We start from the raw sequence: 27,009 nt of genomic DNA on the forward strand, positions 1-27,009 counted from the left end.
TACTAGGAGAAACACTTGCACAGAAATCGGTTATTAAAATCATTTCTATTGAGTATTTTCACCCTGTAATCTAGCTGGTGAGGAGACTCAGGCCTTAACAGGAGTCAATTTGTTGGGCCTAAAAGAGAAAGAAAAATAACAGAAATCATCTACTAAAAATGTCTAAGAAAGCTGAGGGATTTTCTTACTGTGGATGAGTCTATGGAAGCAAAATGTTTAGAATCCTTGGATTAAGACTGACTTCCCTGGGCAGGTACTGGATGTACAAAAGCACACTTGTTATGTATTAACTCTCTGTTTTCACCTACTGAGGCCATGTGTCTAGTTCACAATTTTACCAAGAATACATGCCAAGGGTATGGCCAGCGGGAAGTAAGAGAGTAAATAAAGGTCCTCAAATGCCAGCCTTTGGGGCACCCTGAGGACTAGAGTATTTATAAATTTTAGTAATGTGGCGGTAGGGTATAGGGAGAGTGAGCATAAATGTGTAACCCTGTAGGATTTGTCATTATGCGGTAATACAGATAACCAGTTTTTATTAGCTGCTAGTTTCATGTAAAAAATTTCTTTCTGTTTGATAAATGAGCTTCCGAGACAGTTGATACCCTAAGTAGACTGACAATAATATTCAACAATTTAAAGTGACAGAAACCAAGTCTTTTAACTGATCAAATTTAAAGTGACAGAAACCAAGTCTTTTAACTGATCAATCAGCTAGGGAAAGCAACGTTTCCTTAAGATCTAAAGCATTACTAAAATATCAAGCTAACATCATATATTATACTCTTTGGACCTTCATTCAGAGTCTGTTGACTAATGTTTGATTGTTTGGAACAAATATAATCTCTTCTATTTAACTTTCAAATTTTCTAATAGATCAGAAAGAACCAAGTAGGTGGAACGGCACTGTGGGAAAGGCAACCGCTGGAATCAGGCTGTGGAACATTCAGAAAACAGTCAGGAAGCTTACAATGCTAACAGAACCCACAATGAAACAATGGGTGGCAAGGATGCGAAACGATCTGGAGTTATTCAGAAAGAACAAGTTAGTTTTGGATGCCTCTTTGAGAAACCAGAATCTAATATTAATTAATCTAATATTAATTTATACCTATCAGTCACAAAAATAATGAGAACACTGTTGCTGGTAGGAATGAAGTATAGATACGCTAGTACTTAGTGGCACAAATGCAAATGACTATTATTTTTGGGAAACAAATTTCGCTATATTTTACTTCACTCCAGAGAGCTTACTTTTAGTAATCTGTTCCATAAAAACAAAATCACTACTATATAGCTGTGTTTTATAAAAACTTCTTTTCATTTTTTTATAGACTCTAAAATGCAGATGGAAACAATGCATCTTATCATTCGTAGAGGAATAGTCACATAACAATGTTGTGAGATGGCTTGGACCACTGAAAAATTCAATCAGAATCATGGCCATTATTAGACAATATTTATGAGATATTATTGAGCCAGAAAGTGGGAAAAAACAGAGAACATTCTATACCATTGCATTATTTTTGTGGAACACAAAGGTCAAAATTCCCTTTATGTATGTATAAACTCCCTATATGTATGTATAAGTGTGTTGCACACAAATTTGTGTGTGATTGTGTGTACCTGTATCTATATGATTATTTGAATGTAAAGAAAATTAATGGAAGAATCTGCATTAGGTTCTCAATGAGGAAGACATATAAGGGTACAATAGGAGAGGATTAAGTGGGTGAAGGGAAGATGGAGTAGGGAGGGAAGTAAACAAATAAAAATTATTTCCCTAAAAAATAATGTTTGCTTACTTATGTAGGGTTATGCCAGCATAAATTTATCTATATGTAAAAAAACTAGTGAGAGATAAATGAGTGTTACGTTTACCTTATAAGATGGAAGTGATATACTAGAAAAGTGGCACAGTTTCAAAAGGCAGCATTTAAAAGAAATCAACTGAAAACATTTTTATACAAAAAATTGAAAATTGGTATGGCAAAAGACAGCATAAAAAAGAATCATGATAGCTTAGGAAGAACTATCTGCAGCTCATATGACATATGAAAGAATTATGTTCTAATAAACAAAGAGCCACTACAAAGTGTTAAGAAAAACATGATCAACCCAGTATACAGGGCAAGAAAAAGTAATCTGCATGAGAGGAAATCCAAATAACCAATTCACATGTTCACTTTTTTTCATAGCCAGGGACATGCAAATGTAAACAGTAATTAGGTATAATTGTCCCTTCTCTGGTTAGCAAAAATTAAAAAGACCAACAGCAAATTACTCCTGAAGAGACTCTGAGTAAATCAGGCACCTTTACACATCACTGATAGAAGAAAAAATTTTACAACTTGTCAGTAAATAGTAAGTTGGTAGCATATTAATAAAAATTCTTGAGCCAAATAATCTTTTTTGAAAAGCTATCATATGCATATATAATAGAGAACTGCACAAACATTACAATATTTATGTAAATATTATATATACATACATGCATATATGCAAACATTGTGTATCTTCCTCTTTCTCCAATGATGCATACAGCAATTTTGTAGCAATTTTGTGTGGAAAACACAAAACACATATGAAAAGAAAGAAAACTCCAAAATACCTGGATGTGCATTGATTCTGAAGAATAGCTTCTGGAAATTCAGCACACACAAATCTGAAAATTACGCAGCTGCTTAGAAAAAATAAGTTAAATTTATATCTCAGGAGTTCAAGGCATATCTGTGACCTATTATCAAGAAAAGCAAGTTGCAAATAAATATGACCCAATTTTCAAAAAGCTAAGAATCTATGTATGTACTTAAAATAGAGAATTTTGTAATATAAATTTAAAATATTTCCTATTTCACATAATTACAAGTATAAGCTTCAGTTGACTAAAGTGTATGTTGAATCTTTATTACTGGGTCTTTCCTAATAAACACAGTTATTCTGAATTTAGATTAGTAGCATCTTCTCTTTCTTCAAAAAGTTTTCTGTTTTAACAGAATCTGTTGACCATACAGCTAATGTTAAGATCCTAATCACAGTCACTACATCCTTTTGTTTCCGAAAATATTAGGTGAAAAGAAAGACTGGCTCTGACAGCAGGTGACAAGAGATGAATATGTGGCATGTGTTAGGTAGCACCTTCTGGCTGATGGAGAAGATGTTTAGGTTTCAAACAGATAAGAGTAGCAGGTAGGAGTTTCTCAAGGAGGGGGCCTGTGGCAGCACGGAAAGCTATCAGCAGGTAGAGGTGTGTGTTAGATGTGAGTCCTGAGGTCAAAGGTAAAACTAGTATGAATGTCCAGACTCAGAGGAAATAAAATACTAGATGGCCCAGAAAAGCATACACTCAGGGAAAATGTAATCAGAAATGAAACACAAGCAGGGTTTTGATCATGTCACAACATGGGATTATGCAGGTTGTGCAATACACCGCTTTGAGGTGAATGTCATCTATTTAAGCTACAGTGTGAAGTGAAGTGTTTCTACTAGATTGTAGAAGGCAAGAAAGCTCATTACAGCACTGAGCTCCTCAAATCAGAGTAGGTCAGTAACAGTACTGACACTCCTGATGATTATCATTTTCATCATCACCAACACTCTCACCACAGTTAGGATTATAATAGCTGACATCATAACAATACATTAGGCTTTGTAGCCCACACTGATTCCAGAAAGAAACAAATATCATTAAAATAAAGAGCTCATTGGTTTGCTCACAATTTCAAAGGTAGTCAGTGGTGGAGCAAGCATGTGAACTCAGGACATCTTTCAAAAACATGTTCTCACTGTCCCAAGATCCTCATACTGGGATTGACCAACCCCCCACTGATATTGGAGTGATGCTGGGTTCTGCTGAGAAATAAGTAAAACTGATCTTAATACATATCATAATTTTTTGTTATGAACAGTACTTTCATTTTTCTTTTTTTCTGTATTCACTGGGTAAAAAAATTTCTCTCTATAAAGATTTTTATGCTGTGTAGGATTCACACTCAACTTGTCTATACTGACTGCTATTTTGTTGTACTAGTTATTTGAGAACAGAACATGTTATGAATGATTTGTATGAGCTTAGCAAAACACATATGACACAAAAATTTGAATAAAAAGTAAGGAAGTGAGGAAATTGAATTAGAAGACAAATGATTGAAGAAAAGAAAACATCAGGTCAAGGATGAAGTTAATTCACAGAATAAACAAGGCACTCATATACGTTCTCTAAGTTTTAGAGATAGATCACAAGTTTGGCTCTCATGTTTGCAGCAGTCAAGAGAAAGAGGAAAACCTGATTCTCAGCATTTGAAAAATATAAGCCACAAATAGCTCAGAAGAAAAACACAAATGTTTTTGGTGTGGAGATCAGAAAGATACATTTTCTATTGTTTCTCATAATGTTAATAATGGCAACCAGTTTTTATAAGAATCTTTGTATGTGTCAGACGTGATGCTGAGTACTTTGAATGCATTATCTCATGCAGTTCTTACAAATAAATGAAACCAGATCATCAAGAAGGTCACTGAAATAAATGTGCTTAAGGCTTGATTTAGGATTGTACATAATGTGCTGACTTCAAATTTATACTTCTATCCCATAGTTTTTATTTGAGAATTGTATTGTGATTCAATCCCTAAGCAGCCCTAAATAGTTAACAGAATCTCTCAGTATTGAATATAATATAATTCCTACAACTTCCTCTTATATAACTTTGTTTGGTTTTCCTTGTTCCACTATCCAATATTGTTGTTTACATTTGTTTTCTTTTTCCTCTTTCACCCAGCGATCTTTGCCTGCTTCATAGTTGTAGCAATCTGTTTACCTTATTTACTGTTGCATTCCTAGAGTTTATTTTACTGCTTAGGATACAGGAGATATTCAATAATTGTTTAAAGGAGTGAATGGATGTTTCAAGGGGCAAGGGTGATATAGCCATTCAAAACCTGTGTAATAGTCTGAGAATCCTGTCCTTACTTCTTTATTCTTTAAAACATTACTATTTCTTCTCTAGTATCTATGACTTATTCATACTAATTATTTATTACAAATGTATTTTTTATTTTAATGTGCCTATTTTTTATAATTTAGCTTGGTCTAGATTTAACTATATTAATATGATTTTATACTAAAATTATAGTTAAGATAAAGATGATACCATCACTTGTCACACATGAATACATTTTTGCTTGTGCATAAATAATTACTGCTATTTTTTAATGCTTGCACCTGAAGAATTTTCCTAGCAGCTTATTCAATATAGATTTTGTTATGTGCTGCCTATCATTTTCGTATTTCAAAGCTGATAGTTTTCAAAAAAGAGACAAATCAACTTAATGGTTCAAAGCAAAATAAATAACGTATACTTGTTTGGGCTTAACACCTTAATTCTAGTTGTCATGTTCTACAGTGGGAAAAATAATTGGTCCTTAGCTAGCATAGGTTTATTAGGTTGGCAATGAGAACAGGAAACAGTGTGAAGTTTCTTGAACTGCAGGTATACAGTCACATACAGAACACTAAGACATTCAGAATAACTGATTGGAGGACTCTAATAAATGCGATGCAAGTAACCCAAGAATAAGACAGATTTCTCAACTTGCTTACCCTAATGCATATTTTCAGATGATCTTGGGCACAGGAACAGTGTAAGATAAAACACCACCAGGGGACCTATCTTGGCTATAGGAAACATGCAGAGGGAAGAATAGAACAAGATGAGAGCCAGGAAAGCTATTCCAGAGAGTATGCCTCTGCACTTTTATTTTTTAGATGATTGACTAACACTCATTCTTCTAATGTGCTGAGGTCTTCATCTTGTACTGTTGCTGGTCTTCCCTGGTGGGTATTTTATAATGTTTAGACTTCCTTCTTACATTACCCACTTTCCAAATTGACCAAAGAGGCTTTCTGTCCACAAGTGGTCATGAGTTCCAGATCCTAGCATAGCCTGCTGTTAGTTTTAGTGTCAGTTATGTCATCAAAATATTTTGATAGTACTTTGCACATAAAGTAATAGGAACACTTCTCATTGCATTTTTATTATTGAGTGCTCACCATATACTATGCATCATGAAAGTAGGATGTGCTTTCTCATTTAATTTCCACTTTTCTTTGAGATGGGTATTTTTAATCACCTCTCTTTGATGAAAAAAATAGTCCAAATTCACAACCATCACATAAAAGGGAGAGGAGACAGCAAGAATTTGAGCCCACCCATTATCCATTAGCTAATTTTTAGCCACTTCTAATGTTTTTCCACTATCCTGGTAAGCTTATTGATTCCCTTAGTTTGGACAATATATTGACAATAATAATACATTCACATAATTAAAGTTGTGTTGTGACCTCTGTATTTCCTCTAATCTTGGCCTCTAGTCTGCACATTTTCTCCTCTTAGTTCAAGTACACAAGAACTCTTATGTGCCAAGGGCTATACTAGGTTTAGTGGAAAGCCCAGTATTTTCTGATCAAAAAGTCACAGCTAAATCTAGGGTCTGTCTCTTCTCAGGAAGCATATGCAAGAATTAGGAAGCTGAATTTTGCATGAGATCCTAACACTTATTTTTTTATTGGTGAAGATTACTAAAAGAATCTATGAAGTGAAGGGCCTACATTTTCATCTGTTTCTTCTCCCTGCTGGTCCTTTCTCCTGTTCCTTCACAGTGACAATCTATGTACCCGCCTCTTCTTTTTCTGTATTTTTATCCTCTCATCTATCCACTCAGCATTATCTGCTACATCTAGGTCTGGGATATTTCATAGATCTAGACTTTTTGGAATTGACCAGTCTGAGCTATAGATTTGCATTCTAATTATTGCTGGGAAACTTTAACTAAGGAGAGAACTTCCCAGAAACTTTTAGCTACCATATTTCCCTGAAACAAAAGAAATAAATAATTTATACTACTTGCATCATGGAAATCATGTTGATAGAATTTAAGTATTTGGTTAATGATGCCAATCCAGTCAGAGTCAACAGAGCAAGATGCCAAGAAAGCTCTATTATCTTTTAGTAGTTACATTTAAAAGAAAAACCTTATAGAATAATGAAATAATATGCATGATGTAGAAGGACAAATGGCTGGAGAAAATAAGTAAATAAGTAAAGAAGACAAGAAAGAAAAAAGGACAAACTCATTCACAGAGGTACACTGGTTCTTAACAACTGGAAAATTAATGGGCAATTTTAGAGACACAACTAGCACAGGGCTAAGTATATACTCCAAAGAGTACACAGTCTTGTTTATCTGCAAATTCTATTTTTTTATAATATTATAGAAATCATGGATTAAGAAAAAGATTTTTCAGATTCCAACATAAAGAGGAAGAGCACTTTCCATCTTCTTCAAAGGAAAGTCCTGAAATAGAACATTTTAAGTTTCCTGAACAGAGCATTTTTTTTTGCCCTGCTTACTTCTCTAACTGCCTGAATTATTTTTTTGGAAGATTTAGTATCTGAAATTTACATAATTTACTCAAGGGAAAGATCAGGTCTCAGACTACATTGTCTATAAACCACACTTCACAAAGTAGCTTTCCCTAAGATATGTTCACTAAATTATTTCAATAATATTAATTTGACAGTTTCCACAAAAAGAACACTGCATTTGTTGTATTCTAACTTACTTGTATTCCTCAGGATTAGCTGCCTTAGATCAAAGAACAAATTGGGAATATTTTAATATATCAAACTAAAATCTTCTGTATAATGGTATTTTAGCATCTGTTTAAAATGATATTGTATTAAGTAAAATATGGCAGAGTAATGACCAGCAGCAAAATATAGACTTTTGGAGACCAGGAATCAAGATACCTAGAAAACAACAACAAACAGCCAACAGGAGAACTAGAAACTCCATGAAAAAGTTCCAAACAGAAATCCAGGAGGCAAAAATTTCTACTGAATGTATAGACAGCAGAAGTGACCAGTGTGTGGAGACAGTGTCAGAAGTACAAGCCATTCTTACTAGATGTAAGTGACTGTGTACTCAGATATCATAATAAAAAGTAACAGATTGTGAAAAATGAATCCAACAGTTGCTAGATGATACAAAGAAGACTAACCTAATATTAATTGAAATTAGTGAAAAATCAGAAGACTGCACAAATGAAATTTAAAAACTGCTTATAGAAATAATAGCAGAAAGCTTTCCAAGTATGGGGGAAAAGATCAACATACAGGTTAATAAGGCATATAGATCCCCAAATAGGCACAATCAGAAAGACAAAAAGAAAAATACAGCACAAAACCTCCCTATGACCTTCACAACACATCATAGTCAAAGTCCCAGAAGTCCAATACAAGGACAGAATCTTAAAAGCTATTAGAAAAAAGCAACTAATCACTTATGAAGTGAAACTCTTTAGAATCATAGCAGATGTGTCTGATTCATGGCATTGGAGTACTGACCATCCTTTGGAGCTAGAGGATCTGCTGTCAGCCTGAGGAGTGAGGGATATAAATGGCAGCCACCATTAAACTTGTGGCCACTGCACACACTCTGTGGCCTGCTCTCACTGTATGGAGTGTACTAACTTTTCCTAACTTTACTTGGCCTGCACTCACTCTGCAGAGTGTATTTCTTTTTTTCCCTTTAATAAATATAAAACCTTACCCCCCAATAAAAACCCTTTGTACTATCCAATAACAGGCAGTGAAGTTGAGACAATAACAAAAACCCTCCAACTAAAAAAAGGCTGCGAACCAACGGATTCACTACTGAATTATAAAGAACTTTAATGAGTATTCCTTAAATTCTTTAAGGAAATGAAAAGGGAAAGAGAACTGCCATACCCATTCCTGGAAGCTTGCATTATCTGGAAGCCAAAGCAGACAAGGCCTCAACTAAAAAGAAAACCACAAGCCTATCATCTCTTTAATGAACATAGACATAAAAGTGTTCAACCAGATATTGACAAAATAATGCAACAAATCATTCAATGTGTCATACTTTATGACTAAGTAGGCTACAGCCCTCAAGTGCAACAGTGGCTCAATATATACAAATCAATAAATGTAATACATCACATAAAGAGAACCCAGGACAAAAATCACTTGATCATCTAAATAGATGCAGAAAAAAACCCTTCTCAAATTCCAACTTGCTTTCATGATAAAAACCCTGAAAAAAAATAGAGATAGAAGAACCTTGTCTTAAACTGGTAAAAGCTCTTTATATCAAAAGTGTTGCCAACAACATATTAAATAGGAAAAACCATATTACATGATTTTTCTCTAAAAATGGGAATAAGACAAAGATATTCACTATCATGGTACTGCTGAGTAAATTACTAACCTTTATCCCAACTAATCAGGCAAGAGAAAGAGATAAAAGTAACACATAAAGGGGAAAAAAAGAAGTCAAACTACCCTTACTCATAGATTATATAGTCCTTAACATGGAAGATCTAATAAATTAAGAAGAAATATTTCTACATTGTCTTCCTATGAATAAAACAAATTCACCAAGGCAGCAGGTTATAAAATCAAAACACAAAAATCAATAGCATTCCTGTACACTAATAATGATCTCATTGAGAAAAAAAATAGGAAAATACTGTCAAAATAGCTTTAGGAGAATTAAATAGTTAGGAATCAACCTAACAAAGGAAATGAAAGTCTTCTATAATGGAAACTATAAAATTCTGAATAAGGAGATCAAAAGGGACATCAGAAAATAGAAAGATATCACCTGTTCTTGGATAGGCAAAACCATTATTCTCAGTATTGGCATACTACCCAAACCGATTGATATGTTTAATGGAATTCTAATAGAAATATCAAGAGCATTCCTTACAAAAATAGAAAAAATCCAAAATTCCTAAAATTCATATGGAATCAGAAGAGACACAGAATAGTAAAACAAATCCTGTGTAACAAGAGCAAAGTAGGAGGCATCACAATCCTGGATTTTGAGTTATATTACAAAGCTACAGTGGTATAAGCAGCATGGTGCTGGCACAAAAACAGACATATGGATTAATGGAATAGAATAGAGGACCCAGAAACAATTTCAGACACATTCAGTTATCTGATTTTTGACAAATGGGCTGAAAACATACGCTAGCAGAAAGATAGCCTTCTTAACAAATGGTGCTAGGAAAACTGGCTCTACAAACACAGAAGATTGAATATAGACCTAGATCTCTCATCATTTAGTAAGACTACTAAAGACAAAGGCATAAACAAAGACGTTATGAACAGAATCCTGATGGCACAAGAAATGTCATCATGAATCAAAAAATGGGATTATATCAAATTAAAACACTTCTTTAGAGTAAGGGAAACTATCAACAGATATACTCTACACAATGGGAAGATTTTTTGGACAACTACTGCTTGGACAAAGGACTGAAATGTAGAATAAAGAACTCAAAAAATTAGACCCCAGAGTAAAAGACATAACCAAAAAAATAGGTAAGTGAAATGAATAGGCACTTCTCAGAAGAAGAAATACAAATAGCCAATAAATACATGAAAAAATATTCAATATTTCTGATCATTAGAGAAATGCAAATTAAAACAACATTAAGGTTCCATCTTTTTCTAAAAAAAAGTGGTCATCATCAAGAAATCAAATAATAACAAATGTTGGCAAGGTTAAGGGATGGAGAGGAAGAAATATTTCTACATTGTTGGGATAAACTAGTGCAGCCACTTTGCAAATCAGTATGGATATTCCTTAAAATATTACAAATACGAATTCCATTTGACTCAGCAATTCCCCTTGTAGGTCTCTTCCTAAAAGAATTAAAGACATCATATTAGTGTACAGTGAAACATACATATCCATGTTTGCAGCAGTACAGCTCATAGCAGGTAAATATAGAAAATACCCTAGATGTCCAGTAGCAGATAAATGAATAAAGAAAATGTGGCACTTATACCAAATTGAGTAAAAAAGGATAAATATGAGTCATTAGTATGAAAATGAGTGTACCTTGAGGCAATAAGATTAAGTGAAATAAGTCAAACACACAAGATGAAGCATCATATTGCTTCTCTTATATGAGAATCCCAAGTACTTATGATTTAATGAACAAAATAAAAGACAGATAATAGGAAACAGGGAGGTAGATCTTTTGAAAAAGGGACAGGGACTAAGAGATAGAGAGAGTAGGGAGAGAGGGCAGGAGACCTGCATGTAAAAATAATTAGGATATAATATTTGTGTACCAACTCTACAAGATGAATGTAGCCATTATGTAGTGCAAGCATGTATAAATAAAACTTTTTAAAGTTAAAAATAAAATATAATTTAGTGGTGTTGAAAAATATAAATGATGTCTAAAGATGTACAAAGACTTGGAAAGCAAAATATATTGTAAAATAAGTAAAAAGAACAAAACTATATATAAGCAGATTCCATGCATGTATGTATATCTTATGATGACACCGGTTATCTAGTAGTTAAGGATCATTTTTAATTTCCTTTTTTTCCTTCCCTGTACTTTCCAAACATTCTATAACTTTATTAAGATGCATATCTTTTATAATCAGAAAAAAATTTTACTAAAAACTCTATCAGGGTATTTAATGTGTCGTGTTCAGTATGATCATCAAGTACATCAGCTCTCTTAAGGCTTCAGTCATCCTAATGTTGAGTCTATCTGATCCAAAACAAGCAGATGTACTGAGCTGTTCCGCATGGGAACATCACACTGACATTGCTGAGGTTCAGCCTCTCCCATTTCCAGAATTCATTCCACATCCTCCTTGCTGTTTTAATAACTAGAAATGGAGAAAGGCAACAGATGATGACAGTTATGACTGTCAGAGTGCCAAGCTCAAGACTGGAATTGAACTTCAGTATTACTTTGCAAGGAAATGGTAACATCTCAGGCAATCCAGGAACAGTTTGCAAAAATTCAAGTCTATATAAAACATAAGGTAATTTTATAAGAAGGTCTTATAGTTTAATACAAAGCATTTACATTAGATTGAAAGCCAATAAACAAAAGTTTATTCAAACTTCTGAATTATATTACAGAAATTCTGTTCTTAGACCCTTTAAAACCTAAAATCTAACTTGAATATAGTGGATTTTCATTGTTATCCAGGGGATGACTACTGTGAATCTTTTAAGGCATGTCTAAGGATTTTTAATCCTATAAGTGAATCAAGAAATCATTTCAATATGTATTCACTAGTTACTTTGCATTCACTGATGAAAGGTAAAAGATTAAAACAGTTTAAGCATTATGTGGCAGCTTCATGCGTGTAATGATAGTCTTCTGAGAGGCTGAGGCAGGAGGGTCACAAATTCATATTCAGCTTGGGCAACTTAGCAACTTGCCAAGGCCTTGTCCCAAAACAAAATATTAATAATGGCCTGGATTTAATTAATAAAGTAGGGAGAAAAATGTAAAATAAGACCATATGATGGCAAGTAATTCAGTGCTAACAGGCAATTAGTCATATTTTCTTACCAATATGTACTGTTTATTCAATTATAAACCCCTGAGTTGTGTTTCTTTCAATGTAAATTCATTCTTTCAATTCAAAAGCATTTAATAAATAGGTATTGGGTCCTCGCTATGAGCCAGGTACTACAATAGGGACTGCCAATACAGCAGGAACAAACTGGAAAAATCTCGACCTTTCAGAACTTTCAAGGTATTATGGTGGAGGGAGGAAGAGACATGAAATATGCAAGCTAGAAAGTCAGAAGTGCTATGAAGAAAAAGCAGGATGGTGGCCGTCAATGTCTGTGGAACTTATCATTTTAAATAGAGTGCCAGTCTGACTAATGTGTAAGGCAGCTCCCCCTTGTCTTAGCGATATAGTATGTTACCAGTGCTTATATTCTTTTTGTTTTCATATTTCTACTTTTGAAATCTGCTCCTGAAATTCATCCAAACTCTTTATTGACAGTTTAAATAATAAAGCAAAGAAAGAACTAGAAACATCATTGTAGGTTAAGGACAAAATAATGTATTTTTAAAAAATCACACATAATTTCCATGTCCACAAATAACTGCAATTTTAAAATGTTTATTGAGCCTCCTTATATATTAGATGTAAACGCCTTCTTGGCAGGAGATATTAAAGGGAAAGCTTTTGATCCTAGAACAGGTTCAAAATTGGAGACAGAGAGAAAGCCTGAGTGGTTGGCATGCAGAAAGGCGCAAAGAAGTAAGAGATGAGCTCAGAAACAGGTAAATGGGCCCTAAGTGGTGTACAGTGCTTCCCAAATTTCTCAAAACGCAGAAATCCTTCTGGGTATTTTCTGAGCAAATGCATAGGTTCCTGAGACTCATCCTTTAATTATGGAATCTTAAGGTAAATGTTCTGGGAATCTTGGATCCCAGGCTACGTGGAGATAAGCCATGGAAATACGATTGAATTTTATTCATACAGCAAGGAGATGGCGGAAATGAGAGTGTGTGTGTGTGCTTTCATGGTGTAGTAGGGTCTGATTTAAACTTCCTGCAGATCATTCTGACAAAAATTGGGAAGAATGAGTTCAGAGTGACTAGTTGCCAGGGTGTCACAGCAGTTTACAAGGGAGAGGCACAGTCTAAAACGGAACAATGAAGACAGTTATTTTCTTCATGTGATAGGCTGCAACAGTTCCGTACAGTGAAGTATTACTCAGCTATAAAAAAAGGTAAGCTCGAGGCTTTTATAGGTAAATGGATGCAAATACAGGCCATACTTGTAAGTGAAATAAATTGGACCCACATGTGTAAACACTGTATTGTGTCCATAGTGTAAGAACCTGAAAGAGTACATAAAACCCAAAATGTACAATAGATATTATGCTTTTTTTTTTTTTTTTTTTTTTGTCTTTTTGAGACGGGTCTTGCTATGCAGTTCAGGCTGTCCTTGAGCTCACCTTGTAGCCCAGGCTGGCTTCAAACTCACAACAATGCTCCTGCCTCAGCCTTCCGAGTGCTGGGATTACAGGGGTGTGCCACCCGCCCTGGCAACAATAGATATTATGAAAAGGAAAGAAATTGCTCAAAGGAAGGAACAACTGGGTTGAGGGAAAGGAGAAGAAGAAAGAAAGAAGGAAGGAAATAAATATATGGATAGCTGGGATAACTGTACTGCTGATGTCTAATAGTTTATTGAAAGGAACAGTTAATGCTTAATTTTTTTGACCAATTTTGCATGCTTACATCTGGTAATCTGAAGAACTAATTGGAAGGCAACAATATGCAATATAACAACCATTGGTGAATTCCTACCATCTTGTGTAGTGAAACTCTGTACCATCTCTAATTTTTTTGTTTTTTATTTTTTATTCTCTTTAATGGTTTGATCAATCTTGCATTCTTACATCTGGTAATCTGAGCAAATTTGTTGAAGATAACAATATGTAATAGAACAACCACTGTTAATCCCTATCATTTTGTTCTGAAACCCTGCATCATTTTTCTTGTTTTTGCTTTGTTTTGTTTTTGTCTATGTTGTTGGTATTTTGCTATTGTTCTTTTTAAATCATTATTCTCTTTAAAATAAAAAAGAGAAAAGCAATTACATAATACATCATTCTTAACACAGTGCTAAGTAAAATAAAAATGTTTTGTACTTATCACAAAACAATGACTTACTACTATCAAGTTTATTTTTTTGCTAAATAGCTATCCATTTCTAAATCATGTGATGAATAATACTTTCCCATTCACCTGTGATGCCTCTACTGTCATTCTATAATTTCTTGTATGGACTCAGCTCTATGTATGATTTCTTCTTTCCCATTCATAAATTCACATGTACATGTTTGAAAATGATATTTGACCAACTTCCTTGCATTGTAACTTTTTAAAAATTAGATTTGTTCTCTCAGGCTTTTATACCCACTCCCTCTAAGAACTTGAGGGAAATGTCTCGAGACTAACTGGAAGGGACTTCAGTCACACCTCACATTGTAGTACACCTGTACCTTTCACCAACTTAGCATTTTGCCTTAGTATTTACTGTTTCGGCTTCTGCAGCCTTTGAAATATGGTAATACAAATTTTTTCAAGACCTGCATTTGCATTGTACTTTCTGTGACTTTACTGGCCAAGAGCAGGTCACTTAGCTCAAGAATGAGCCCAGACATCTTCTCCTACAGTTTAGCCCAGACTGATTGTTGTTCACTATGTAAGCAGTCATAAAAGCCACAAAGAAGTAGACAGGGTATAGGAGTTTCCATAAATTTGGCGGATATAATGTAACAGGTTCAGTAGACTACACTAAAACGTAGTCTTTCTTATTGGAAAATAGGCTAAGTTTTGGGACACATCGTTGACACCTTAACTTTCTCCTATGTTACAGACAATTTGCTGCCTACCTGAGGCATTGTTGGAGGGGTTACAGGATGACCTTTTTCATTCACTTTTGTAGAAACCCTTCATTAGGCTGAGTTTTAAGTCCTTATACCTTCATTGTTTCTTGAAAGAGGTGTTTTGTCTTATAAAAACTGAATTTCACATACTGTGCTTTAGCATACATTGAGATACCACCTTTGCTTCTTGAGAGAGCTCCAGTTTTCATATAGGTTACCTCCCCTTCCATACATTGCTTTTACCTTTCCAGTGAAAGCTCTAAGAGTGAGACTTGTGGATGAGGTTTGAGGTACAAGTCCAATCTTATCACAGGGCCAGAATCGTTACTGACAGTTATAAGATAGTCTTTCTGACCGATTGTAAATTTTCAATGTTGAAAATCTAAAGTTTAAAGCACCCATGTTGTGACTGCAATGAGTGTCATTCTGAGAATTTCAAGTCACCCAGAGGAAGCAGAGCTGGGAGGCTGAGCTGGGTCTCATAATTTGAGCCCCTGATGAAAATCATGTGAAATTTCCAACGAAAGTGTTGATCCTTCGGCCACTGCATTTCCTCTCGTGTATGCTAGATGTTTTTGTCACTTGCAGCCAGATACTTATTACCAAAGCACTGGCCTTGACATGGTTGAGCCTCAGCGCTACTCTACAGATTAAGCTCATTCTTTGGGATGTATCATACACAAATATAAATGTATAGTTAAACCAATGTGTGGACTGAAAAGGTGTCTAACAATTATTTATCCACATCACACAGCACAGTGAATGTTCAGCATGTGTCTTCCCGGAGGCAAGATAAAGAAGAGAGACTTTCAAAAGCCTACAAATTACTGCCCGGGATTATTTCTCTCTTTGTAACAACTCTCCTAAATTAATCTGCAATAGAAACAAACTCAGGTGAGGTTCAAACCAGACTTCAAGACACAGCTGTCACCCTGTGAAACACAGTTATCTAAAGCTTTTGGCATTTTTAATAGTCTTCTAAGTCAAATATCTGATGAAAGTATTTTCAAGAATGTTTCGCGTCAAAAAATTGAATGTCTGGCTGGCTGCTGGTCAGTGTGAGTGACAAGGAAGGTAAGAAGTTACAGGATTGTAAGACTCTCATAGAAACCATCTCAGCTTTCTGAAAATGTACCATTGTCTCACACGCTTTAGAAGAGCCCCCACTATGCCCTCAGCTGTCTTCCCCTCCCTTTTTCTTCCCTTGCCATCATACCTTTTCCTCCCTCCTTTCTGCTTCCTCCTCCATCTTTTTTTCCCTCAGTTTTACTTTTCTCCAGTCCACCCTGTGGAGTAGGCCACAATCTAACTGTGCCCTCTTTGCTGACCCTAAAAATCACTCTTTTTATTACAAGAACTTCCTGGTCCCTAGTTATCTCAGATTTTGGCTAGACTACAACATTGTTCACTCAGTAACCTATGTGGAAGTGGTAAAACCTATGTCGTTTCAATTATTTTCATTTAAACCCTGCTTCCTGGTGTGTGGCCTTGTAGCCTGACAAATACCCTGAGGGTTCAATGATAAGAACTATAGAATTCCAGCAACATGGAGCAAAAGCCATCTTTTCCCCTCTTACCTCAGCTCTGACCTTGAGGCCAGTCATTTTTCATCTACATTGTACTTGGACAGAAATCCTACTAACAGCTTCTTAATTGAGTTTCTGGAACATAATTAGCATTCATTTGGGATAAACATTCTAATTATGCTGTCTTTCCCACGGAACAAGTAAACTACAGATTTTTCTGATTACAAAAGAAAGAAGAAAAAAGAAAAAAATTCACTTGTGGACAAATCTTTTATGAAATGCTTTGTGGTGGCAATTAGGAATCAGAAAAAGAGGCAGGGCACATGTCCTTACTAAATTTGTCATTCTAAAGCTCACTGTCAGTGATAATAAAAACAAAGAAAGAGGAGAAAAAAGTAATTACTATACAGTTTGGAAGTTGGAAGTAGTTTTATGCTGTTTGAAAAAAATTCAAATAATTCACCACTTCAAGAAACACACTCATTTACAGTGCTCTAAATTAAGCCACAAAATAATTCTTTAGTACCATTCCAATATTTTCCAAGCAATAAGATTTGCACTGATAAATAGTCCCAGAATATACTACTTGGATCTTCTACATGCCATTCCTAAATTACTTTTCTAGATAGGAGGACCCTTCAAATCAGCTGATATTTAATTGCATGTCATCCCTTTGATTTATTTTAAAAATCACCATACCTCGATGGTCTTCCTAGTAAATCACCATGTACATAAGTAATATAAGTGGATTGCAGGTAACAGAACTAGCACTTGCTGTTGCAAGATACAAAAGTTATATAAAAGCACAATTAGAAGCTAGATCAAGGAAAGTTAGATAAGGGTAATGCATCAAAATTGCCTATTGCTTCCATCACTTAAAAAAAAGGGCATAGCTTCCTTCTAAACCACAAATAGGCTAAAAGTGAAATGATCTGCTAGAATTCCTCATCGATGCCTTTTGTTGTCCATGATATTAAATTAATTAGACAGTGCACTAAATTACAAGAAAAAAATACCTCTTGAACTGTAATTCATAGTGACTTTAGGAGTTGATAACCATGGGTATATAGTGGTCACTACAGGCAAGTTCTCCCATGAGCCCTTGCATTCCCATTGCCTTATATAGACCCAAAGACATCATTAACATTTATCTTCACTAAACAGATGCAGCACATGAGTTTCCCCATCAGAACATCCATTACTCATCACACACACACACACACACACACACACACACACACACACAAGTTGAGGTCTTTCAGATGACCAGATAACCCACATATTTGCTCTTTATAACGTTCACCTGGTGTTCTCAGTTTGTCATTTTTATTATTTAATTATCAACACTAGTTATTTCTCCAGCAAAACCAGAGGCTATTTCTTTTATCTCTGTTTGTGGGTACTATAAGTGACAACTTGGTCAAATAAATGTTCAATACCTGCTAGTTGAAAACATCAGTGAATAGATATTTGATTCTCAATACTAAATAAAGTATACTATATATAGCAGATTAAAAAATATAGAAAATATGTTAAATTTTCATTTGGTACATAGAGCACTTATAAAGTATAAACAGTTCCTTAGACTTATCTTGACCTCAAAAGTCAATTCATTTTATTATTGTTTTGGCAGGAATGTGATAATAAGCATTTAGTTACTGATATTTAGTTTTTTTACTATTTTATTTTTATACTTTTAAAATTTTTATAAAAATTCGATTGACACTAATTGTACATATGGGTATAATGTGATATACTAATGCATATGTAAAATCATATGATAGAGAATTGATTTTTAGTTTTGATGTGGACCTTCTGTTATGATTTTAAACTTGAGAGGACAAGAGTCCAAAACAGGTGTCAAGAGGTGACTTGAAAACCTCTGGCCAGGGCTATCAATTCAAGAACATAAGCAATGAGTATTTTGCATCACCTTCACTAATACAGATAGATGTTTGTCCAGTGATATTAGAAATATCATCCTCTAGTTATTCTCAAACAAACTCATTAGTACAATAACAGAATAAGCTGCCCTATGATATTCTCTTTTTCAGTTATTTTAAAATGTATTACAATGTTAGTCAAGTGAACAGAGAATCTTACATAAATACTATTTATTACATAAGGTCAGACTAAGATCTATCTTTTTCATACATATTATACCGGAGGCAGGAGATTCAGTATAAGATATGATCTGCTGTTACTATAAAGTCTTTCCAAAGTAATTTTTAACTCAAACATTTTAAGCATCTACTAAACACCATGTATTGTTCTATAAATGGGAGATGCACACAACTTTTCTGATTTTCTGGGAGAAAAGAAGCAGACAGTAATCAAGTAACAAAAAAGAAATATCAGGGAATAAGAAGTGCTATGGTAAATAATCATTGAGATTCAATGGTAAATATTCAGTTAGTTTTTTAAATCAGCGTCTGCATCAGTTAAATCTGGTACTTACCACCACGATTACACTTGCTGCTGGGATTGGAAGATTTTCCACTTCAAGATCTTGACCAGCCACGGCCAACAGATTGAGAGATGGGTCATGTGCATTTCTAGGAAATGCAGAGTTAACTATTTGCTGGCTTTTGCTGATGTGAGTTTCCGAAGAGGAATGGTAGCCATGCTTATATATCTTCTGTGGAGCAATATCCAGGCTCTTCTCAAGGTCTTGTAACTGGTGATAGATGAATATTGGCTTCCCACTCTTCTTCTGGTGAATTGCCAAAAAGTGATCATTATTTCTTGAAAAACACCCTAAAAGAAAAAAGAAGTAGGGAAAAAATATCAAAGGTCTTACTTCTTAAGTTAGGTAGAAATAACTAATAAGGGGAATTATCCTTTCTTGGGAAACTTAGAGACCTGTGAAAGATTTAGGTACATTAGTCTCTGTTTTACCCCCTGCTAAGTCATCCTAAAGTATTGAACACACTGGTATGGAGGTGCGCAGAAGTGGGCGTGGCTTGAAAAAGTTCTATTTACCTTTATTTAGTGTCCTAAATAATTCAGTGTCCTAATACCTAGTATTTAGTGTCATAATACCTTTTTTTAGGTAAGGATTTTTCTCTTTCATGTAAAACCATAGTTCAATACTCTGATGGTTTTCTATTTCTGAGTGTTCTGCTTTCTTCTCAAATGTTAAGCATTTTTATCATTTTTGTTTTCCCTTTTAAAATTGATAATATTTATATGATTCTTATTTAATGCTTATCTTGCTTGTGATATAGTTAATAATGTATAGTTTTTAATGCTTGTAGAATTATTTTAAGGTCACTGAGGGAATAAACCTAAGTATACATATGGTAGAAAATTCCAAGGTGATAACTTCCACTGTCTTCTTACTGAGGAATATGTCAGTTTAGCTAAAGACTACCTTCCTCAGCTTGCCCTGGATCTAAGGATTATCATTAGATCAAGAAATAACCATTAGAATGTGACTAGGCATGATGTGAACAGAGATGTGGTCCTTCCTTCTTTCTATGTTAAGCAAGATAGAACAATAAGAACAAAGGATCCTGATCTCTGATGAAAGTGGGATTACCACACCAACATCAGAATTCCCAACTCAGACTTTATACGGGAGGGAAATAATTTCCTACCTTCTTTTAGCTATAGTTATTTTAAATATCTTAGTTACTACAATTGAAAAAAAATATATTTTATATATATATTTGTATATATATATTTGTATATATAATATATATATTTGTGTGTGTGCATATATATACATATATATATACCTCCTGTTAGGTAAATATCCACTTAATTAACTATTTCTGCCATTAGTTACTGTTCACAAGAAAAAATAGCTAACAGATATGAATGAAAAAGAATATCATTAGGTAAAATAACAATTAGACAATGAAACACAAGATTTTTTATTTAACAGTAAACAGAAAATGAATAGATCACAATGCAGAAGTGGCTCCATGTGGTATCTAGTAAAACTAGGTACCTCAGATCTTCCTTTGGCATGCCTGTAGCAACAATAACCTGTTCAAATAGTGTACCCAGAAAATTAGTTACCTTCTTGCACAAGATTCCTTCCCCAATCCCTTATTGCTTTATCTTTTATCTTTACTTTCCAAATATTGTGAGGGCCTGTAACTTTTCACTTTTCATCTTTCTTTCTTTCTTTCTTTCTTTCTTTCTCTTCTTTTTTTCTTTCAAATTTCAGTGATTAATAAACCAAATTTCAGTTAATTTCCTACAACCTTGTCTGTAACTCTGTTTTGTTTGTATTATCTTTATGCTATTTTGTAAATGAATATCTGTCTGTTAATGTTTTCTTTTTTTATTTTTTAAAATAAAAAATAAACCTAATTTCAATGTCAATGGCACTATCAAAGCATATATTGTTCTTATACCACTAAATACTATAAATTCTCCTAATTAGTAGGAAAAACTATCACAAAGGCAAGAAACACAAGTTTATTCAAACATACAATACGTCTTCCCCAGAACAGGAAACATCTTTAAGTAAGGAGTCTTAGAAAAGTTCAACTAGAATAAAAATAGCATGTTCAGTCTATTTCTCAACTCCAAGGCAACCACTTAACTGTAGCTCTCCACAAAACAGACTCCTCTTCTCTGAGAGAAGAGGAAATCACTCACCTTTCATCCGTAGAAACTCAGAAGAAACTCATCTGAGACATTATTATCAGTTAGAAAATTACTTTAGTAAAAAACTAAATGAACACCTTCTGGTCAAAAAGTTAATATACATTTAAAATCCTTTAGCACTAGTCTCTGTTAATAAAATTATGACAACACTAACAACTCTGAAGCGTCCTATTCTTAATTCCATAAATTATGTATTTTCCTACTGATGTGTGAATTACTAAATCTAAGGAATTCTTATTTCATACAGAGAAATAAAATTTACAGTTACCTCAAAATCATCAAAACTAGTCATTGTCTTTGGCAAGCTATTGCAGTTTGATTCCTTAAAACAAAAGTGTTTTATTCTATTTAGCATGGTCAGAATTGAAGACATGACTGACTTGTATTACTATATAAAAATCCACATGAAATTTAATTGTGATTTGAATACTCTAAAAGTCTAGTGGTATCAGAAAGTGACTCTCAAGCTGTCTGCTAGTGTGTACCATGAAAGGCCTTCTGCAAAGAAAATAGCTTGTCTTTCTATCAGTTAAAATTGAGGCATACTGGTGAGAAAGAATTTCTGAAAATCATGGAGATATATGCTGGTCACACAGGAGTGTTGGAGGCAGACCTGTAAAGCTTAGAAATTCTTCTACTGTGGCTGCATCGTAGATATCAAAGAAAAGGAACAGCTTAGATGATGAAAGGTAGAATATTTCTGAAATTGGGAGAAATAAATGCAACTAGAGGTCATGCATGGTACACTGGAGCTGTTTCCTTACTCTGGTTCCTGATCACCATAAACTGGACAGCATTTCCCTACCACATCTTTCTGCCGTGGTGGCCTGTGTGGGATCCAGCTGACCATGGAATGAATACTCTGACATTGTGAGCCAAAACAAACCGTTTTCTCCTGTACTTTGTGTCAGGTATTTGGTCTTAGCAACATGGAAGTAAAACATATGGAAAACTGATACCAGAGAAGTGAGTGCAGTTTAGAAACATTTGGAACTGGCTTACGGGAGAAATTTGGAAAAGCTTTGAGAATCATGCTGGAGAAAGCCTTGAAAGCTACAGGCAGAACCTATGGGTGGTTCTTGTCAGAACACAGAGAGCAAGAACGATGACAAGAATGCAGAAAGAACAGTTCATCAGGTTTCAAGAGGGTACAAGAAATCTATTGGAGAATGGACTAGAGGCCTTGTATGTTATACTGTGTCTACTTCCCTGCCGCCATGAACTAAGCAACATTGCTCCACCAGTTTTTCTGCTGTGATGTTCCTGTGTTGGAGACAGATGAGTATCAGACTGAATCTTCTCAAACCGTGAGCCCAATACACCATTTCTCCTTTAAATTGTGAGCACTGGGTATTTGGCCACATCAGGGGGAATATGACTAATACAATGAAGAACTGAGAAATGACAGAATTATCTTGTCTTTCTTTTTATATATCAATCATAGCTAGCCTTTTCAAAGTCACTTCATTTAAATAGAATATATGAGTCCATCTGATGAATATTGTGCTCAAATTGGGAAGGCAAGGAAAGTCAGTCTAATTTGAAATGCAATTTAAACACAATTAAACATTTCCAACTTTACCCAGTTGTCTATGTGAAAAGACTTAGTCCTATTTTGTGCCTAATTAATACATACAAAATTGGCAACATAATATGAAGTATCTTACCAATATCATTAGATGGGTCAAAAATTTTCAAAATATTATCCTTAGCTCTTCTGTACCATAATTGCCTACAATATGAAGATAGTTTCCAAGATGCAAGTCTAGAGCTACTATAGCAGAAATTTGGAATCTTGGCTGCTGTAGCAGCCAAGAAATCTGGATTTATAATAGAATTTCTCTTGTATTCCAATTCCAAAGTTGGAAGACCACTGAGCTACCATCTAGAATTAGTTTTTCTTCTCTATCCTTAAATGTTACCTCTCTCTTTATCTCCTTTATTTTGACATTATAAATATATTAAAGTAAACATTTTATAAATGTTAAGAATGTGATTCCTACTGAATATCAATGTGGAGATACTGAACTAGAAATGTATAATTAAATATATAATTAATGGTAAAGGGGAGAGACAGAGACAAACTTGTGGGTCGTTCCACAATAAATAAAATTTAAAGCTTCACAATTGATAGAGAAGAAGATTTAGAAAAAGGACAAAGAATTTCAATATTTAGAGACATGGACTTGGACATAAAGTTGCTGGAAAAAGTAAGTAAGAATGATATTACAGTAGGAGGAAAACCAGGAAAAATGCCTATAGATGTATAAGGAAGAACGTGTTTTAGAATCTATAGGTGTTATAGAGTCTTAGAAGCAACTGAAAACTTACTTTCATAGTGATACCTCTAGAAACTAGGATAGAAATGGAACTTCCATGTGTTTACATGGGAGATAAATTTCACTAAAGACATGTTCATAGCTTAAAAATAACTACAAAGAACACCAAGAGACTTGTCTTGAGAGAGATCAGAAAGTGGAAGTAGTCAGAAGATTTCCCCCCAGGGAGGAACAAAGAGAAGAGAAAAATAAAGATGGCTTTAAAATAAATTGATGCAAATATCTAAAAATAAAAGTTCTGCATTTCTTTGAATATCATAAACACAGGTTAGTGTTGGTAATAGTGTTTTAAGCTTTTGTGCTCATCTTTAAGGGCTACTGATTAGTACATTATACAAACTATAAATCTTAATTGGTATATTTTGAAATGGCCATGTAAAATTTTGCCTTATCTATCATGAAAATAGTCATAACTTATTTTTTTCCCCCTGGTGTTCACTGTAAAAGATTCAGGGGTTCTACCATTTCTATTAAGGGAACCTTGTAATTTATTGCTGTTATTTAGCAGTATTAAATGGATTTTTGTGTAAAAAACATAAGAAGAAAGTCAGAATAGGTGCCCTGAAGAAAAGAAAATAGACATTTTTCAATCTAAATAGAAATAATGGAAAAGAAAAATAATCATTACAGAATTACACTGCATGCGTTATACAGTAGATTAGACACCACTTACAGTCTATCAACACTATATTCATTAGAACTGTAATGTTCAGCCCCTGTACAAATGAAAAGAAAGTTAAACACTTCTAACATTCAACGGCACAAGATAAACGTTTTCATTCCAAAAGTTACACATGGAGATACAAAGTATTCAGACCAAAGCAAGTCCAAAATCCAGCAGGGAAAACATTAAGTCCAGTAGTTCCAAGAGCCTAAGGCAATCTGTGACAAGTTGTAAGCTCCAAAGGGCCTGAGTGGTTCCATGCCTATGGAACTTCCAGTGACTGTAGCTCCCACTGCTTCTTTCTTGGGCTCTTTTTCCTCCTTCCTTACAGCTTTCCTCAGACAATCCATGTTCCTGCCCAACTCAAACTTCTGGGGTCTCCATTGTACCTTTGGCTTCTCCCTCACTGGTTCATAAATTGTTCTTTCAGGGATGCACTGCCTGACTTTCCAGGCCTTCTGAAATCAGGGTGGAAGCTTTCTTAACCCCATAACCCTTGCATTTCGCATGCACCTAAAGCCAGCACCACATGAATGCTGCCAAGGTCTACTGTCACCTAGAGCAATGGCCAGGCTTCCCTCTCTCTTAGCTGTAGGGGTCGAGTGCCTGGATTGCTGGGCACTCTGAATCCAATTCTGAGGAACAAACTCTTTATTCCTCCACCATTCTGGAGTGCGTTGATTTGGGCTTTTGTTTTGCAAGATGGGCAATATAATACAGGACACATATTCTATAAGATTATTTATAATAGTCACCCAAGGAATCACATACAAGAGAGTGCAGAAAATCTGTCTACAAACTAAAGGCCCAAGGATCTTGCTGAGGACCTGGATCCCATGATAATGTCCTGCATGAGTCTAGCTGAAGACCTAGAGCCCATAACAGTGCCTCCCACGAGTCCAACTGGAAGCCTAGAGCCCACAACAATGTCTCACACAAGCCTGTTTCATGGATCTGTGCTGGAAGGCCCAAAGGTCAGTGGTGGAGTCTGGAAAGTCTGTGCCATCATGATGAAGGATCTGTGCTAGCAGGCTGAGGGATCTACACTGGAGCTAGGAAGTGGTGATCCCTCAGCAAGATAAGAAATAGAGCTCCCCTGAAAAGTACCACAGCCATAATCAGCAATAGTGAGTTCCTCTAATGATCAGGACAGCCAAGTTCTCATCAGGAAAGTCAACGTGACAGGCTTCTCCAGGAGACTGAGTAGTGCACCATCTTCCCCTCCAGAGCCAGGAAGCGATGCTCAGAGTGAGGGCCAGAACTCTCCCAAAGTGAATGGAGGCCATTCTCAGCGATAACAAAGTGCTGAGCTCCTCAGGGGATGAAAACAGCCAGTTCATCAGGAAAGCCAGCATGACAAGCTCCTCCAAGAAAACCAGCAGCTCCTTACAGCTTTTCTCTGCTTCCAAGAGCATCTACCAGCTCCCAACAGCCTCCTTTCTTCTTCTCCAGTTCTGCCTCTTATGCTGCTGGCAACAGTCCCCAGGTGGGCCTCCCACATTCAGCACTGCACTTACTCAGTTCAGCTGGGGGTTATAAGTTGACCACTACATGGAGCATGGTGTGGCCACTGCCATTCTGTTACAAAGCTCTAAGGCTTTCTCCTCAAAGCAAAGTCTTTCGCTTTTGCAGTTTTGAGGCTGCAAAGAGTAGAGATTTGCTCCTTCTGGTGATGCCCTCAGGCAATCTTCTCTATTTTTCTGTTCCTTCTCAGCAATCAAGATCTCCTCTACTATATCTTTGCAGTCCACAGCTTTACTAGAACTTCCTTTCTGGCCAAACTCACAATATTTTAAATCATCCTGCTGGGCTCTTTTGTCTTGACTCACAACATAAATCTGGCAAAAAGCCCCCAACAGTAGCCATGCCATTGCCTCAACTTTCAACTGCCATGAAATTTCTTCTGCCAGACTAATTATTCTACTTCCCTTAATCTTTGACCCAGGCAAAGTGTCTGAACATGAACAAAATGCAAACAAACTTTCTGCCAAGCTGTAACACAAAATGTATGAACTCTAAAAGCCAGTGCAGTCCTTCCCAACAGAAACCTCCCAAGCCTGGTGTTTACTGGCCTGGTTTATATCAGCCTTCTGGTCTTCTGAGCTCTGACCAGAATCTCCCATTCAGAGCAGCCTACTTTTTCAGCCAGAATCTCCAAACCTTTCCAAACTCTTCCTGCAAGCCTTATCCAAAGACTGTTGGACCACCCCAGGTATAGTCACAGCAATGACCCCACATCTCTGGCAGCAAATTTTGTCTTGGTTACTTTTCTCTCATTGCTGGGACAAAATACCTGACACCCAGAATTAAGGAAGGAAAGGTTTATTTAGCTCACAGCTTGTGGAGGTTTCAGTCCATAATCAGTTGGCTCCAAGGCAGGGTGGCAGGGCACCGGGGCAACAGTTCAGGGGGCAGAAGACAGCAAAAGCAGAAAGAGCCAAAAGGGAGGAAGCAAGTCTCTTTTCCTCCCTTATACTGTATGAGGACTACTAGCGCTCGGGTGGGTGTTGCACTCACGCCATCTCAGTGCCCTTGCCCTCCTCTTGCATGGGCTCAGGATGTTTACAAAGTGAGGAACCTGGCC

At 35.4% G+C, this 27,009-nt stretch overlaps 1 protein-coding gene across 1 annotated transcript in view; it reads right to left on the minus strand.

Moving 5' to 3' along the window:
* Positions 1-27,009, minus strand: part of Ptprr (protein tyrosine phosphatase, receptor type, R) — a 366,148-nt gene that overhangs the window by 216,442 nt on the left and 122,697 nt on the right. The window contains exon 5 of the mRNA XM_005374316.2: positions 19,258-19,556. Within this exon, the coding sequence (XP_005374373.2) occupies positions 19,258-19,556 (299 nt within the window). The remainder of the gene's footprint in view (positions 1-19,257; positions 19,557-27,009) is intronic.

This window comes from Chinchilla lanigera, unplaced genomic scaffold (genome assembly GCF_000276665.1).
Source record: "Chinchilla lanigera isolate Chin_1 unplaced genomic scaffold, ChiLan1.0 scaffold00004, whole genome shotgun sequence".
Lineage (NCBI taxonomy): Eukaryota > Metazoa > Chordata > Mammalia > Rodentia > Chinchillidae > Chinchilla > Chinchilla lanigera.